Source organism: Lissotriton vulgaris, chromosome 2_2 (assembly GCF_964263255.1).
Source record: "Lissotriton vulgaris chromosome 2_2, aLisVul1.2, whole genome shotgun sequence".
NCBI lineage: Eukaryota > Metazoa > Chordata > Amphibia > Caudata > Salamandridae > Lissotriton > Lissotriton vulgaris.
This window is the reverse complement of record NC_141688.1, coordinates 119,120,641-119,139,137: the sequence shown is the minus strand read 5'-3', so window position 1 is coordinate 119,139,137 and position 18,497 is coordinate 119,120,641. Positions and strand designations below refer to the sequence as shown.

At 44.4% G+C, this 18,497-nt stretch overlaps 1 protein-coding gene across 3 annotated transcripts in view; it reads right to left on the bottom strand.

Annotated features, from left to right (window-relative positions):
• The window catches only part of TMEM266 (transmembrane protein 266), a 766,234-nt gene that overhangs the window by 504,520 nt on the left and 243,217 nt on the right, over positions 1 to 18,497 (bottom strand). For 2 of the 3 annotated variants that reach the window (XM_086959421.1, XM_086959422.1), the window contains exon 6: positions 4,737 to 4,925. The exons of the other annotated variant lie outside the window; for it this stretch is intronic. In XM_086959421.1, coding sequence (XP_086815547.1) covers positions 4,737 to 4,925 — 189 coding nt within the window. The remainder of the gene's footprint in view (positions 1 to 4,736; positions 4,926 to 18,497) is intronic. 3 annotated transcript variants of the gene reach the window in all.

The following is an 18,497-nucleotide window of genomic DNA, read 5'->3' as shown; positions in this document are numbered from 1 at the left end:
CGCTCCGCCCCCTCCACTATCCATTTATGACAGATGTTTTTGCGCGCAGCGTTCACGCGCAGCGAGCGCGCCCCTTGCGCGCCGAAGGTGCGCCAAAGGTAAGCCCGTCTACGCCCATCCGCGCCTGAACCGCGCCCAGGGCCAGACCCCCTGCCCCCGCAAAACCCACTCCACCCGCATAACATACGACACTGCAACCCTCTCTGCACTCAACCCCGGACGCACTCCACTATGCTACCAAGCTGCCCCAGGTCACACCCATGGACCCTTCACCTGCCACTCCTGCAAGTTCGCCTGCATCAGAACCCACACCAAATCCACAGACTCCAAACAGAGCTCCGACACTAACCACCTTAAGTGCATCCTGCTCAACACCCGATCAGTCCACAGACACTCCCATTGAACTCTGGAATCTACTCGACACCACAACGCCGGACGTCGCATTCCTTACAGAAACATGGATGAACGCCTCATCAGCGCCAGACATCGCCATAGCCATCCCGGACGCATACAAGATCATTCGAAAAGATCGCACCAACCAAACAGGAGGAGGCATCGCCATCGTCCATAAGAACACCATCCGCATCACGACCAGTTCCGACGATAACCTCACTACCGCCGAACACCTTCACTTCCAGATCCACACCGACCCCAAAACCACACTCAGAGGCACCCTCATCTACAGACCACCAGGACCCCGCACACAATTCAGCGAAGACATCACTGACTTCATCAGCCCACATGCCCTCCCCTCCGAGAACTACATTCTACTGGGAGACCTCAACTTCCACCTGGAAAAGAACAACGACAGCAACACCACCACCCTTCTGGACAACCTGGCCAATCTCGGACTCAAACAACTTGTTGACACCCCCACCCACCGTGCCGGACACACGCTCGACCCTATCTTCACCTCCAGCAAGCACATCTCCTTCGACCACACCACAGCCCTCCACTGGACGGACCACAGCTGCGTTCACTTCAACTACAAAAAGACAACGACCCACAACCCCCCACAACCTATTCCTCGAAGAAATTGGAACAAAATCACCACGACCAGCTCTCCACATCGCTTCACCAAAACCCCCCTGCCAAATCATCGGACCCAAACCAAGCAGCCACCAACCTCACGCAATGGATCACCCACAGCGCCGACGAACTAGCACCCTTGAAAAACCATCTAATCAAGCAAGGTAGCAAAAAAGCCCCCTGGTTCAACGATAACCTTAAGAAATCCAAGAAGTTCTGTCGTACTCTCGCGAAAGCCTGGAGAAAAAAACCAAACCACTGACAACCTAGCCACCTTCAAGAACGCCACCCGCAAACACCACCAACTGATCCGATCCACCAAGAAATCAGCATTCAAGGATCGACTTGACAACAATGCCCAAAACAGCAAGGAACTATTCAACATCGTTGAAGAATTTACCAACCCCACCGCCGGCACCAACGACATCACCCCCTCCCAAGACCTCTGCGACTCTTTATCCTCATTTTTCCACAACAAAATCGCCGAAATACATAACAGCTTTGAAAACCAGTCCGAAGACCAGTCCACTCCACCCACTTCCGAACCAAAACCGCACTCCAACAACCTTTGCGCCTGGAACCCAATCACCACCGAAGACACCATCCGCCTGATGAACTCCATCCTCTCAGGCTCGCTGACCGACCCATGTCCCCACCACATTTTCAACAAAGCAGACTCCATCATCGCACCCCACCTCCGCGATGTCATCAACTGCTCCTTCAACTCCGCTACCGTCCCGGATATCTGGAAACATGCCGAACTCAGCGCCCTTCTGAAGAAACCCACCGCTGACCCCACTGAACTTAAGAACTACCGCCCCATCTCGCTCCTCCCATTCCCTGCTAAAGTCATTGAGAAAGCCGTCAATAGTCAGCTCGCTGCCTTCCTTGAATCCAACAAATCCCTCGACCCCTCACAGTCCGGCTTCCGAGCCAAACACAGAACCGAAACTGCCCTCATCGCAGCAACAGACGACATTCGAACACTACTGGACAACGGAGAAACAGTTGCCCTCATCCTACTTGACCTCTCCGCAGCCTTCGACACAGTCTGCCATAGCACCCTCATACAACGCCTCAGCAACGTCGGAATACAAGGAAAAGCATTGGACTGGATCATCTCGTTCCTCGCCGGAAGAACCCAGAGAGTCCGCCTCCCCCCTTTTAGATCAGAGGCCACCGAAGTCATCTGCGGCGTGCCACAAGGATCATCACTCTCTTCAACGTTTACATGAGTCCCCTCGCATCCATCGCGCGCCAAAACAACCTCAACATCATCTCCTACGCAGACGACACACAGCTGATCCTCTCCCTCACCAACGACCCAAACACTGCCAAAACCAACTTACACGAAGGAATGAAAGAAGTAGCCGAGTGGATGGAGAACAGCCGTTTAAAACTAAACTCGGATAAAACGGAAGTCATCATTTTAGGGTCATCCCCCTCGGCCTGGGACGATTCATGGTGGCCACCGGCCCTGGGAACCGCACCCATACCTACGGATCATGCACGTAACCTGGGCTTCATCCTGGACTCCTCCCTCTCGATGACCAGACAAGCCAACGCCGTTTCATCATCATGCTTCAACATCCTACGCATGCTCAAAAAAATCTTCTGTTGGATCCCCATCGAAATAAGAAAGACGGTCACTCACGCACTGGTCACCAGCCGACTGGATTACGGTAACACCCTTTACGCCTGAACCACAGCCAAACTACAGAAAAAACTCCAAGGCATCATAAACGCCTCAGCCAGACTCATATTGGACATCCCTCGACAAGCTCACATCTCCGGCCACCTGAAAGACCTCCATTGGCTCCCTGTCAACAAGAGAATAACGTTCCGTCTCCTCACCCACTCACACAAAGCCCTCTACGAACTAGGACCCGAATGCCTCAACACGCGACTATCCTTCTACACCCCCTCCCGCCAACTACGATCATCCAATCAAGCCCTCGCCGCAATTCCGCGCATCCATAGATCCACCATGGGGGGAAGATCCTTCTCCTACTTAGCGGCCAAAACCTGGAATTCTCTCCCCACCCACCTCCGCCTTACACAGAACCACCTCTCCTTCAGAAAAGAAATAAAAACTTGGATATTAGATAAGTAAAGCACCCCCCTCCCTCAAGCGCCTTGAGACCCTCTGGGTGAGTAGTGCGCTATACAAATTCTTGAACTTGAACTAGATTTATTCTTGAGTGTGTGCATCATTTATTGCCTCTCTGAGTACAACAAAAGCTTAGCACTACCTCTGATAAGCCTAAACTGCTCGCCCACACTACCACAAAAGAGTAAGTTTAGTTTTATCATTTTGCCTCTGTAACCCAATAAGGGCTGCTGGGACTCTTTACACAGTGTACCTTGTTTTAGTTCACTATCAAAAAAGAGCCAGCTTCCTACGTTGTCAGAGCTCCAAGTTTGAGGAAGACTCCACTGGAGGTGGAGATCACCTCTGGACTTAAAGTGACAGCGAAGAGTCGTTGTCCTTTCTATTGTTCTTGTGCCTTTTTCTCTTAAGATTTGGAAGATAGGGAGGAATGTGATTGTGAGGCCACCCTCAAACTGTGCCTGGCCTGCTGTGTGTCGTGTGAGCCCTAAAGAGATTGGCCTCCTTCTCCTTGATGGCCTTAGTGTGATTGAGGCCGCATTTCTCGCACAACTTTGAGACACGCCACGACGGGCAGTCCTCGTGGAAGTTGGATATGGACATTCCTTCATGTCTCAAGTGGCAAGGCTTCAACTGACTTATTAGGAGAAGACATTGGTTAGCACAGTACAGAATAATACATTTTTTCAAAGAAAAATATGTATCTGGAATATCAAAAAAATTACAGAAAGAAGCGCCAAACCCATATCAAAGTTGCAGGAAAAAGGAACAGACATTGGGTTGCCAGGGTGATGCTATATGACTCCAGTGATGTCACACCTGTATGGAATCTGGATAAGATGGAGCGAGCGCCATCTACCGGCAAAGAAAAGCTATGTCAAACTTCTGAATCTAGTCCGGCACCTGGGGATATTAAAAAAGTGAGTAATCTGCAAGTAGAAGTATCTATCAGAAAAAGATGTCTTGCTGTCCACACATACAATTATAATTGAAAGTTATATCTAAATGTATAGTCCGAATCACTAAGCTGGGGCTTATAAACATTATTATTTTTCTGATGTACAACTGTACAACTCAAAACTGTATAATACACAATATAATTAGTGTAGAAAGCATAACTTCAGAATGGAGGTCGATTGTAGGCACAACATTTACATTCTGATGGGAAATGATGTACTCTTGAATAATTTAAGACCTTTCATTGAATTGAATCAAGACTCAAAAATATTAGTTCAGTTTTATAGTTCATCAACACATATTCTGTGATCAACTTTGTGTCTGTGACAGATTTCCAAAGAATAAAGTAGAAATCTTTGAGTGATGTTAATATCCTATTCGCGCAGCCAGTGTCAAGTTTTATCCATTATGCTTTAATTAGTCAACCACAACTGTAGTAGGTTTTTACATGTTTAGCCTTTACCTTCCCATCTCGTGTGCACTCCTTCACTTAATTGAAGACAAATGAATAACGTTAATGGTGCAGTCCCTGTCACCAACTATAATATTCACAGATCTGTACAAATACCCACATCTTACAGTGTGGCATTTTTCACGGGGCACACGGACAGGTTAGAAAGCTATTATGACATGCACCTACCCTTCTCTTTGATACTCCTCGTCCAAATTTGCCAAAAGTTGTGAGCCTGCCACAGAAATGTCAAGAGCTGCTAGGGGTAAATCTCGATAAGCAAAGTTAACAAGTTGCACTGGAGCTATGCTTTTGGTTTCTTCTTCTACTTGTTGCGAAATTATCTCAACGTCTGATACACCACCTTCTATTGTTGGCCTAGAGATAAAACATTGAGAAAAAGTCAAATAAAAATGTAAACTGTTTATTATATATTTACAATATAACGTGTGGGATTTGCAATTACTTTAAATACTTAATAAACAAGTGTACCTTCACACTGAATACACAGATGCAATAGGAGTCAAATAAAGGCAGTACAGGATATTGATGGGACCCAAAACGAAAGGTACGTGATTAGTGAGTAAGGGTAGTACCCTCTTAGATCGATTTGGCATGGCGACTATGCACCTATGAGCAAAGAGACATTTCATCCAAATTGATAGTAATGGTGAAGTGCGTTCTGGATATCCACCCATAACCTGTTACAAATGAAAACAGGAATGTATTATATTTAATCAGGCTGCAACATAGACAGGTCTCGCTGGAGAATGTCTAGCATGAAAAAAATAAGCTTCTACAATTACGTCATTGGTGTAAGATGGGTCACTGCAGATAGACAAAAAAGCTGAATAATCTTTCATCACCATGGCCACGTCCTTATCCATCTCCAGTGTGTGCCTGTGCAGTATTCCATTTGTACCAGTATTGTTATTCCCAGCAATACCAGAATACAACTAAAGAATATTCAGAATTGGAAGGGCTGCATAATATACAAGTTTTTGTTTTGAACGATACAGCACACCAAGTATACTTCAAATAAAATATCTACGAAGCACTCAGAAGCTTAAACAAGCCACTAAACGAAAAGATTCTAAAGCACTGAATTGTCACACCTCAATCTGACTGTGTGAAACATTTCACATCTTAATTACTCTTGCTGAATTTATAAGCACAAACTAGGATTCCAACCTTAAACACATAAATTGCCACTACAGACACATATGAGATTAATACAATGGGTGTGGATCTAACCTATTCGATTTAGGTCTGAGACCTTTAGTCACGGGTTCCTTAGGAATACCAGGAAGCAATGCAAATGGGTAAAGTATTCATTAACCCCCTTCCACAGAATATTACCTCTAAAATCCAAAATAGCTCTGCCTTGGAAAGTACAATGCCATTGGTTTTTCAATGTTCAATGGAAACATTTGTAGAAATACAATTATAAGACGTTTGACCTACCTTGGAATGCTATATCTTAAGTTTCAAGTATTTCTATAGACCATCAACGTCTAAAATAATTGAAGAGAAACCTTTAATCAATGCATAAATACAATGTCAAGCACCCCATCGCACACCTCCTCAACTTCCCTTACAGTTATCAGAGGCAACTTTCACGAGGCTTGCGCTCATACTGAAATGGGACATCACTGCCATTCAGTGACACCAAATGAAGGATTTCAGTCAGTTCCCTGTACCGACAAAAAAACACGACAAGAAATGGAGTATTATCTTCTACTGCAATGCAAATTACCCTCTTAAATATCTCTAAAGGTGATTATTAAAAGAAGCATAATGTTGAGGTGGGACGAATTATACAAGTAAACAAAGACATTTTGAAGCATTAGCCAGAGAAAATTGTGCTATGTATACGTTGTGGAGATATTCACAGAGGCACAACATATCTGATGCAATAGTCCTGGGCCTGAAAAATGAACGGTACATCAATATCATAACAGAAATCAATCAAATGCTTTTCTTCCTGAGAAAAAAGCAAAAGCCATCAAAAACACAGTTTGTGCAACAACTTTTTCCCACTGAAAAATGAACAAGTTGTACATTTCTGAAGCCAAACAATGACAGAACTAGTGATGAAAATCACAGATTCATTATGCCCGATGATATTGTTCAGATATTAAAAGAGTATATACACTAGTGATTATAAAAGTATAAATCCCACTAATTTTGTTTTCCAACATATTGCCAATCAAGTACATTTTTAGAGAGATCAATTCCTTGGGATATCAAGCACTGGGTTTTAGGTTACTTCATAAACATTCCTCAAAATATTGTAAAACCTATTATGGAAGTAGTTTTATAAAGAGGATGGAATAAATAATTCAAGCATTTAGGAGATTTAAGTTGTACAGCCGAATATATGTTGTTATGTTATCTAGTTTTCTAACACGCACAGATACTCCAAGGAGTGTCCCGGCGCGAGCACAGAGGGACTGAGTAGCTCACCATACTAGACAAAAAGATGAGTTTAAATATATATTTTTTTTAAACCATAGGATCTTCAGTGTTACAAAGCGCAAGCGGAAGGGCGTTCCAGGCCTGGGCCGCCATAACTACGAGGGAACAACCACCAAGCCTGTGCCGATAAAAACGCGGAACCTTTGCCAGGAGCAGAGTGGAGGAGCGAAGAAGTCTCCCTGGCACATAAAAAAAAACGTTTCTGCAGATAAGTTGGCCCAAGGCCATGCAGAACACGATGGGCGATGGTAATAGATTTATATTTCACCCGAGCGGCCATAGGAAGCCAATGAAGAGAGCGAATACAACCTTGCACACTACTTCTTGCAGGGCTCTCTAACAAGAGCTGAGCCGCCTCATTTTGCACTACTTGGAGTTTATTAAGGGAGTATGCCGGAATCCCCACATAAAGAGCATTAGCATAATCCAGGCGGGAAAGAATGAGCGCGCGGACAACTCTCGACTTGGGTGGCAAAAGATAAATTATCCTCAAACCAAACTCCCAAATTCTTAGCTGTGCTACTGCTAGAAGACGGTGGCAAGAACTCAAGAGGCCAGATCAAATCTCTAAAAAAAGGGGGAAAATTACCATACAAGAGTATCTCCGACTTGTCTTCATTACATTTTAATTGGGCACTCACAAGCCAATTAAATACTGAAGACAGGCAGAATTGAACAGCCGCCACAGAATCCTCATCCTTTTACCAGGTGAAAAGTAGCTGGGTATCATCAGCATAGGCAATCACCTTAGCCCCCAGAGCCTCAGCCAGTACGACTAAAGGAGTAAGATAGGTATTAAACAAGAGGGGGGCTAAGGGACGACACTATAAAGGGATGCACTTGTGATGTTTAGCTATATGAATAAAGTTCTTACTTCACTATTTGTGACATGGACACATCATACCAATGGCAATTAAGCACATACACATCTATTCATCGCTGCAGGAGACAAAATGCAAAAAATAAAACTACCAGCAGATGGCTTGCGTTTCATTTGTTCAAAAGAGTTAGAAGCATGATGGATCTGCCCCAAATGGTTCCAGGTAGAACCCCTGGCCAGAAATGCTGCAACAGCAATGTCGATATGTTAGACAACTTTAACTATGTTGGATTTCTGAGGCTGCAACATATCAAAGGAATGCAAATGTTGCCTTTCACTGACAAGTGTGCATGGTGGACTACTTAATAGGAACAAAAATACTGTACAGTCCCCATCTAAGTGATTATTTGGTCTTGCTAAGAAGCTCCTATAATGGGTATTCTTCTGTGATGCTTATGTAGCGGATATGATATGAGTTTTGTAAAGCGCATGGTTTCTCCAGTCGGAGTGTCCCTGCGCTAGGCATCAACAGGCCACAAGGGTCCTACAGAAAGCTCCCGTACTGTTTAAAGTTGTCTGACCCAGGTTTTTTGTTTTTTTCGGAACGTTGTTTCAGAGCATTCAAGTCTCTGATCAAGAGGGAGAGCGTTCCACATCTTTGAATTCATGTAGCTAAAGGAGCGATCATCCAGTCATGCTCTTTTTATCTTCTTGAATCACAGTCAAAGCTGTTCCTGAGGACCTTTATGATTCAAGATTTTATGGCAGATACAAAGTGCCTTGAAAGAAACTCTCTCTCTGTTAGGGGCCAATGGAGCTTACAAGAGCAGTACCAGTGGGAGAATATCTGGGAATATTTCTGTGTGCCCGTATTCTGGACTCTCTGGAGCTTTTTCAGTCTGTACTGGGTAACCCAAATATATTGCATGTTACAATAATCTAGTCTGGACACCAAAAGGGCCTGAACCACTATCTTTCTTGCCGACTTGGGAAGGAGCCCTACAATCTTTTGTATCATTTTAAAGATGTCAAAACATGCTCCGGCCAGGACACTTACATGCATATCAAAAGACAGGGCGCAATCAAACATGAAACCCCAATTTTTTACTTTGTGTTTAGGGGTGGGTGTCGGGCCCAGGTTGTCAGGCCATCAGACGGAAGACCATGTAGAAGGTTGATTCCCTACAATCATGACCTCAGTCTATTCAGCATTGAGTCTCAGACCGCTGGTGTCCATCCATTCGGCTAAGTCAACTAAACAAGCTCTGAAACTATCAGCTGCAGTGCCTTTGTCCTGTGCTAGAGTGATGATTAGCTGAGTGTCATCAGCATATGATACGATCTTAATGCTATGACGTTCAATCATATCAGCTATGGGGAACATATATAGGTTAAATAAGTTGGACTCAAGGGGAGCCTTGTGGCACTCCCTGCTGCAGAGGGAGGGTCTCTGAAAGAAGTACAAGTATCTGGTCTGAAATGTTGGCAGGCAAAAAAACTTTAAAATACTCATGCACATTTGTTGTAATTTGACAAGCACTTCAGTTACAATCAAATAGCCTTATTAGATCGAAGCCTGCCACAAAACGTATCAGTCTGGTTGTTAAAGACTTCTTCGAGACATTCTGAAAGCAGACCTAAGAATCCATTTCGCCCACCGATTACCATTGGCTTTGTAGTTTGAACTCACATTTGCTTCCTTTCTATTTTCTGGCTTTATTTGTTTTTAGGCTGTCCAGCATGACTTTATGCTTGTTTTCTCTAAACAGTCTAAACAAATGTTGTTCTTATCTTGTCACATTTGTTGTGCATTCAACGAGAGAGATCAAATGTCAAGCTTGGTCTTCTGAGGGAGCTTAGTGTTTACTTTTCTTTCTCATATTTCAAAGTGACAGGATTTATCAGACAATCTGGGGGTGCGACAGGAAAGACTTGTTTCTTGGACACAAAAAATGTAAATGTCTAAATTAACGGTGAGCTTATTTCAGAAAATAATTAAAAAAGCACAAATGAAGCACTTTTTTGTAATTCTTAAGTGTGGTGAAACAAATATTTGAATCCGATCAAAACAAATCAATACACTAGGTGATGCCATTGCCACACAGTTTCATTTGTGCACTGTACAGTTTTATCAGTAAAACTGTATGTCTGTAGGGTAGAGGAGTTGGCCTAACGGCTAGGGCGGTCGACCCCGAATCTAGGGAACTGGGTTTGAGTCTCGGCAATGACGCTGAACATCCTGTGATTCTGGGCAAATCACAACCTCCCTGTGCCTAACAAAAAAAGAAAATTAATGTGTGTCCTCATATAACGTAACTGGTGCTATGTAAAGCGCTTGGAAACCCGATTTGGGTCAAGTTCACAATATATAAAACTCTGCAAAAAAGAAAAATGTAATGACCATTTCAATTGTTGTCTGTAATAGGAGTGCACTACCGCACCATGCATACTCCATTATCCTCTACCACACTATATGCCACTCTGTGCTTCTCCATTCCATGCCACCTCCCACTACACTACAATACTCTATTCTACTCCACTTTATTATGCTCCACTTCAATCCATGACATTCACTCTACAACAGTCCACTCTATGTCACTCTACTACATTAGGACACTCGCTTCTATTCCACTCTACTCGATCCCACTCCACAACACTCAATCCCACGTCACCCTAGGCCTTCTACTACTATTTACTCCATCCAACTCTACAACAGTCTATGGCACTCCATTCTAGTATACTTCAAGACTTTTCCCCTCCACTCTATGACACTCCATGCTACGCCTCTCCGCTCTACGCCTCTCCGCTCTACACCTCTCCACTCTACACCCCTCCACTCTGTGACACTTTACTCCACACTACGACATTACATGCCACTCTACGCCCCTCCACTCTACAACACTTTACTTCACTCTGCCATATGCCATTCCATGACACTCCACTGTCTCCCACTCCACGACTAAGCCCCTCCGCTTCACAACACTTTACTCCACTCTATGCTACTCCACTGTAATCCTTCCACTACACGACACTCTAAGCCCCTCCACTCTATGGCACTCTTCTCTACAACACTTTATTTCACTCAATTCGGTCACTCCACTTAATGACCCTCCAAAAAACTCTACTTCACTCTACAACAGTCCATCTATGCCACTCTGCCGCCCTACTCTTTGCCACTCTACAACCCACAACTCTACGACACTCCACTGAACTCCATTTTACGCCTGTCTATCCTATGTCCGTCTATGCAGTCCATGGTACACCACAATACTCTATTCTACTCCACTCTGACACTCTATGCCACTCCATAGTACACCACAATACTCTATTCATCTCAACTCTGACACTCTATGCCATTCCATAGTACACCACAATACTCTATTCATCTCAACTCTGACACTATGCCACTCCATGGTACACCACAATGAACAATTGTTACTTACCTGTAAACAGGTGGTTCTCCAGTATTGGTGTCTTTCATAGATTCACATGCTTGAATATTCCCCGTCGTCGAAGTGGGAGTCCCACAGTAAATAAAATAGCAATAACATACTAATGACATATGTAAGTAAATACATAACACATGAAATATATACTAGAAAAACATCGCAAATACTCAAAAAAACAATTCCTACATAGGAATACAAGGTAGAGAGAGAAAACACTTGTAACATATTCCTGTCATTATGTTAGTCCAACCTACAGCCAATCAGGCGCCAGCACCCTTCCAGAACCTTCTCCTCAGAGCTCAGTCCATCAGATTTTCGTAGCACAAGAGTGACAAAAGAGTCGATGAGGAGAAGCGAGCCTCTGAGGGGAGGTGGGTGGGTCGCATGTGAATCTATGAAAGACACCAATACTAGAGAACCACCTGTTTACAGGTAAGTAACAATTGTTCTTCTCCAGTATTAGGGTGTCTTTCATAGATTCACATGCTTGAATAGAATAGAGAGCAGTAACAGCCGAAGAGGCCCGAATTGCCATGCAACAGCATGGAGAAAGTCAATGAGACAATAATACAGTCATGCAAGAACTGATAGCAATCACATAAAACCATAATGGAGGAGGGAAGACAGAGGCTCACCTTAGTTAAAAAGATGACGAAGTACTGCCTGTCCCACTGCTGTATCCGCCTCGTTGATGGCATCTAGGCAGTAGTGTTTCGTGAACGTGTGCCTGTTGGACCACGTGGCTGCTCAGCAGATCTGAGAAAAAGGCATACCAGCAAACAGGGCGGTAGAGGATGACATCGCCCTGGTGGAATGAGCCCTCACTGAAGATTGTAGAGGCTTGCCGGCTTGCTGATGGCAGAAGACAATGGCTGAAGAAATCCAACGTGCAATAGTTGGCTTGGTAACAAGGCGCCCTTTACGCATGCGTCCATAGGCAATGAACAGTTGATCGGACCTGCGAAAGGGGGCTGTCCTGTTGATGTAAATTTTAAGGCACCTTTTGATGTCCAAAGAGTGCAGTCGTTGCTCTGCCGGAGATTGAGGATCAGCAAAGAAGGACTTTAAGAAAACAGGTTCATTTAGATGGAAATCCGTAGGTACCTTTGGCAAAAAGGTTGGGTTGATGCGAAGCACCACACAGTCAGATTTGAATTGGAGAAAAGGAGGTTTAATAGCGAAAGAGTGAAGATCACTCACGCGAGGAGATGATGTCAGAGCAAGAAGAAGGGCAACCTTCCAGGTCAGAAACTTTAAGTCCGCCCTATGGATAGGCTCGAATGGCGCCTTCATTGACTGAGCCAAGACAGCATTGAGATGCCAAGTGGGAGGAGGATGCCGAAATGGTGGGAACATCCGGAACAGTCCTTTGAAAAACTGACTAATAACTGTGAAAGCAGAGAGAGGAGGAGCCATCCTGCGAGAAATGAGAGATTGCCGCCAAGAAAACTCTCAAAGTAGCATGGGAAAGCCCAGGTTGAGCCAGGTGCAGAAAGAACGGAAGTAGCTGCTCCGGAGTGGAATGGATAGGATGGATATTAGCAGCCGCGCACCAATGACAGAACCTCTTCCATTTGAGCTTATAGGTCTTAATGGTAGACAGAGCTCTGTCCTGAGCGAGAATGTCTCTGCATTCCGGCGAAATATTTAAATGCGCAAATTCAAGGTGCTCAGGTTCCAGGCCGACAATTGTAGAGAGGAGGGGTTCGGATGGCAAATCTGACCCTTGTACATCGTGAGGAGGTCCGCTCGAGGATGGAGGAGGATGGGCTCGCACTGGGACAGAAGGAGCAACTCCGAGAACCACGCCTGTCGGGGCCATCTGGGGGCGATCAGGAGAATGTGGCACGGTTGCCTCCGCATCTTCCACAGCACACGAGGCACCAGCGGAATCGGAGGAAAAGCGTAGGCGAATAGATCGCACCAATTCATCAAAAGGGCATTCCCGCACGACCCGTGGTGGGGATGTCAACTTGTGTAAGATGGGCATTTCCGGTTATCCAAGTTTGCACAGAGATCCAGAGACGGACGACCCCACCATTGAAAAACGAGGTCGAGAGTTGGTTGATGCAACTCCCACTCGTGGGTCGACGACGTGGATCTGCTGAGGGAATCCGCTAGGATGTTGGAGATGCTTGGTAGATGCACCGCCGACAGGGTAACTTGATGACGGATTGCCTAGTCCCAGATCGACTGAGCCAGCCGAGACAAGAGTGGAGACCTGGTTCCGCCCTGCTTGTTGACATAGTGCATACTGGTGGTATTGTCCGTCTGAATGAGCACCGACTCCCCTTGAATCACAAGATGGAACGACTTGAGTGCCAGAAAAATGGCCATCAACTCCAGCCTGTTGATGTGCCAAGAACGCTGAAGCAGAGACCACTTGCCCTTGTTGGAGAGGCCTTGAAGATGAGCACCCCAGCCTTCTAAGGAGGCGTCCGTTGTTAGCGTGAGTTCTGGAGTGGTGGAGAGAAAAGAAGTCCCTGTTGCAAGGTTGGATGGTTGCGCCCACCACCGGAGAGCTGCTCTCATTCGAGCGGTGACACCAACAAGGTCGTTGAAAGAACCGGTGACCTGACGCCGCTGTAAGTCCAATTCCTCCTGAATGGGGCGAGTCCGGAGTCTGCAATTTGGGATCAGTGCAATACAAGACGATGCCATCCCCAGAAATGACTTTAAGATCTGGACTGAAACGGACTGTTTTGCCCGAATCAGAGACATCAAGCGGAGGATTTTTTATTGACGCTCTTGGGACAGGAATGCCTTTGCAAGCGTTGTGTCTAAAATGGCTCCCAGAAAATTTCTGCGGGGAGCCGGGTTGACCTGGGACTTGTCGGCATTGATGGCGAGGCCGAGAGATCGAAACACGTCCTGACAAAGGCGAGTGTCTTGAAGCAGCTGCGTCGACTGAGTCGCTGCAGAAGGATCCCCCGTCGACGGAGCCGCCGTCGACGACGGAACCATAGAAGACGGTAAGTTTGTCGATGAAGTCGTCATCGTTGATGAAACCGCCGTCGACGGAGTTGTCCTCGACGGGACCGACAACGAAGAAGATTTCTTGTGAGCTTTCGTCGACTATGATTTTGCTGACGACGAACCAGATTTCTCTGTTGAAGATGAGGCAATAGGTATCGTCGACGGGACAGTCTTCAAGCTAATCGATACCTTCGTCGACATGGAAGACGTCGATGTTGCCGCCGGCGACGATCCGGAGGCTGTCGTCGTCACTGTCGCCGGCGACGATCCGGAGACGGCAGATCTCGTCATCGGGACGATCATCGACGCTCCAGTCGACGAAGAAACATGTTTCGGAGCAGAAACATGATTGGAGGCAGCAGAGGACGCCTGAGAGCCAGGTCTCGTGGGCATAGACGTAGTAGGAGGTGGTGAGGATACCGCAGGAGCCACAGACAGTGAAAGTTTCTTCCTTTTTAGAAAAGGAGAAGGCATATCCTGCACACTACTACGCTTGGAGGCTGCTTTTGAAGGTCCAGATAGCAGGCTTTCTGCATCAGACAGTGTCGAATCCATATCTTTAAGTCTCTGAAGCCAAAGGAGGAGACGGCCTTCTCTGTCCTTAAGGGTCTTAGTAGAGAAAGTTCTGCAAAACTTGCATTTACTAACCTCATGGTCGGGATAAAGACAATAAATGCACTTCTTGTGGGGGTCCTCAGAGTAAAGACGCAATTTCCCACAAGAAGAACAAAGTCTAAATAAAGACTTCTTACTTGAAGACATGCTGAGAAGACAGGAAAAGTTGAAGAAGTTGAGAAAACTGAGCAGATCTCAGGGAGACTCCTTTCACCCGAAGTGCGGTCGAAAATCTGAGGGACTGTGCTCTGAGGAGAAGGTTCTGGAAGGGTGCTGGCGCCTGATTGGCTGTAGTTTGGACTAACATAATGACAGGAATATGTTACAAGTGTTTTCTCTCTCTACCATGTATTCCTATGTAGGAATTGTTTTGAGTATTTGCTATGTTTTTCTAGTATATATTTTATGTGTTATGTATTTACATACATATGTTATTAGTATGTTATTGCTATTTTATTAACCGTGGGACTCCCACTTCGACGACGGGGAATATTCAAGCATGTGAATCTATTAAAGACACCCTAATACTGGAGAAACTCTATTCTACTCCACTCTGAAATTCTATGCCACTCCACTCCACTCCACTCCACTCTATTCCTATTTACGTGACTTCACTACATTCTATGCCACTCTACTACACTCGACTCTACAATAAGCCACGCTACGCCCCTCTGCTCTAAACCCTTCCAATCTATGCCACTTTACCCTACTCTACTCTATGAGACTCCACTCTATCCCAAGATACTCCAAGCCATCCATTCTACAACACTTTCACTCTGATGTGCACCACTCCACTCTACGACCCTCCACACCACTCTTATTATTTCTATGACTTAAGCAATGACCTTTAAGACTGCCCTGCTTTTATGACTTTTCTTAACCAGTACAAGTAATGCTCGAGGATGAAGATTTATCTTGAACTACATTTCTAAAGCTTAAACACGTGTTTTGTGTGGTCTTCGCATTTCAGTGTGTGTTATATTGTGCATGCTTTCCTGTCCACATAGGGGACCTTCAACCTTTGCAACTAAAATAAAAACTTCAGCACAAGAATTGCTACCGGATTTAAATGTATCCATCTATATCTAACCAAAGATAAAACAGAGCTATGGTTCTGGTTCAAACACGCAAAACCATTGAAATTCGCCAGTTATGGTATGCGCCGCACACAGTACTTCATGTCCTGAGAGTTAGTCTTTTTTTCTGGTGCCATTTCAACCCCTTCGATGCTGCGGACGGCCCCCGGCCGTCCCACGTGACGGTGGGCGTGTGCAGAGGACTGCCGAACCCCACCCACTGATTAGAATGCCAGCACAGCGGCGAAATTTGCGCCACGGTCAAGGTGTTTAAAAAGGTGTGCTTGGCATTTTCTGCATGACTGACGACATGCGCTTTGGTGTAAATTATGTGTGTGCATATCCTTGGGAAAAATTTCTGTCTCTCTACAGTGTCTTCTACTTTTATTTCATAATACACCTTTTTCAGTACAAAGCGGGATTGGTCATGGGTACTGGCGCAACCTGCCACTAGTTGCCAAGTCCCACAGCATACGGCTTCAAGGCTTTGTACACTGGAGATGGTCATCAGGGCTTTGCCCATCCCTTCACAGGCAGCCTACCCCCACTGCAAATATCCTTTGCTAAAGTGGTGTAGGTCTTTTCTTTTTAATAAAAAGTGCACTCTAAACTTTTAATATTTTTTGTGTAAATATTTGCAAGTTTCTTGAAAAAGTAGATTTCCATAAAAGATGGTGCCTCATTTTTTTTATAGGTATAAAATGGCAGCTGCGGAATAGCAATTTTTTTTACAATCGAAATTTTACTGTGACAAACTTAACTTTTCCTTTTTTTTTAAGTTTCTTTTATTGCACATTTCCATTACTCGGAGTGCTGATTCAGTCTAGTATTCAGCTCAATGCAAAGCATACATTTCTTCAGAAAGATGCTGGCTATGAGTGGCATATTAATTTAAATGTATGATTTTTTGCATTCTGGGAAACAAATGAACTGCCTCCCTTTTAGGGGCTGAAATCTGCACTTACCCAAAAATGTATTCATCAAACATCCCTCAATGAATGTATGTGAATATACTGTTGAATTATATTATATGTACATCATTATTTGGTATTGTCCTCAGATGGCGAAACAATACATGAATTCAGTTGCCCAAATGAACGTTCTATATAAAATGTATGTATGGACAACAATAATATACATTGATATGAAAAAGAAAGTATATTTCTTAAGATTTTATAGTTTTGCATACTAAAACATATCTGGTCTTCAACTTATACTAACTAACATTTTCACTTTACTGAACAAACGTCTGGTTGAAAAGAAATGTTATGCAGCCCACCTTGACCCTAAATGTCAACATTATCCAACTAGCTATCTTCAAAAGGGAATACATCCATTACTGCATTTATAATTAACTATAAGACCATCTCTCCTATCCGGAGTATACTTCTAGCCTCTGAGCTTGATTTCCTGGGAGCAGAAACAAGGAGAGAGCCTTTCCTATCACATGCAGTGGTCGTATATCTCTTAAATGTTCAAGAGATTTACAACCTTCACCACATTAGCAGTCATGCTGAATTTCTTTCCAAAGGCAGTTACATAACACTTTCTCTCTTTGGAGGGTCTGCACCTTGACCATCTTTGCAACGCAACCTGATAAAAAATATAGGACCAGTGGAAGGAACGTAATATATATTTTTTTTCAATACTTGGGATGCAAATGCTTTTCTTAATAATTAACCTTTCTCCCATAAATGGTCTAACGTAAAGAGATGTTAAGGCTGCTGTTGTTTATGAAGAGAGCATTGAGTCTCCTGCAGCAGTGCCCCTCATATGAAGGTTGGAATACAAGAGGACGTTCAAATAGGCACTCAGTTGTAGCTTTATCTGGGTCTCTATTACCCTCATCATCATCACTTTTCTTCCAGAGGTCCAAAAAAAATGTATGGTCTTTCTCTGGAAACTTCGTAGTCATGGAAGTCGGCGAACCCATGCAGAAGGTACCGTTGATCCACAATGTGATGATGCTACTTAGGACCATCATATGATTTAAGACTGCAATAAATTAGCAGGGACCATTTTTCAAGGGTGAGCAAAAGAGTACATGTTGTGGGTGGTTGGGAAGTGACAGTAAAGTTGGTCATAGGAAATATGCATCCTCTTCTTCACTTTACATTAAATAATCTCCATCATTGGGTACAAAGTGTATGCCTAGATGTGCTGGGTAGTTTAGTTACTTAGATTCCTCCTCATTAGTGGCCTCAGTTTTCCAATATTTGGAGTGGAGGCTCAGGCTCTACTTTTACTGTCAACATCTGGGTGAATGGTTTCCACTGATTCTAAGTGGTGGGTGAAGTTTTTCATTCAATAGTCATTAACTAGGTCGGTGTCTTCACAAGTGGGTTGAGATCTAATAAATTGTTAATGAGAAGACCCTAATTGATGTGGAACGTGGTCTAATTGGCAAATAGGTTGCTGATGTCTTCGTTGACTATGCAAGCACATTCAACATGGATAAGGTGTTTTCCTATCAATAAGTGGCTGGCTGTTTTTAAGGTTGTTACTGACAAGGCTAAGATTCATTCTGTGACTTTTT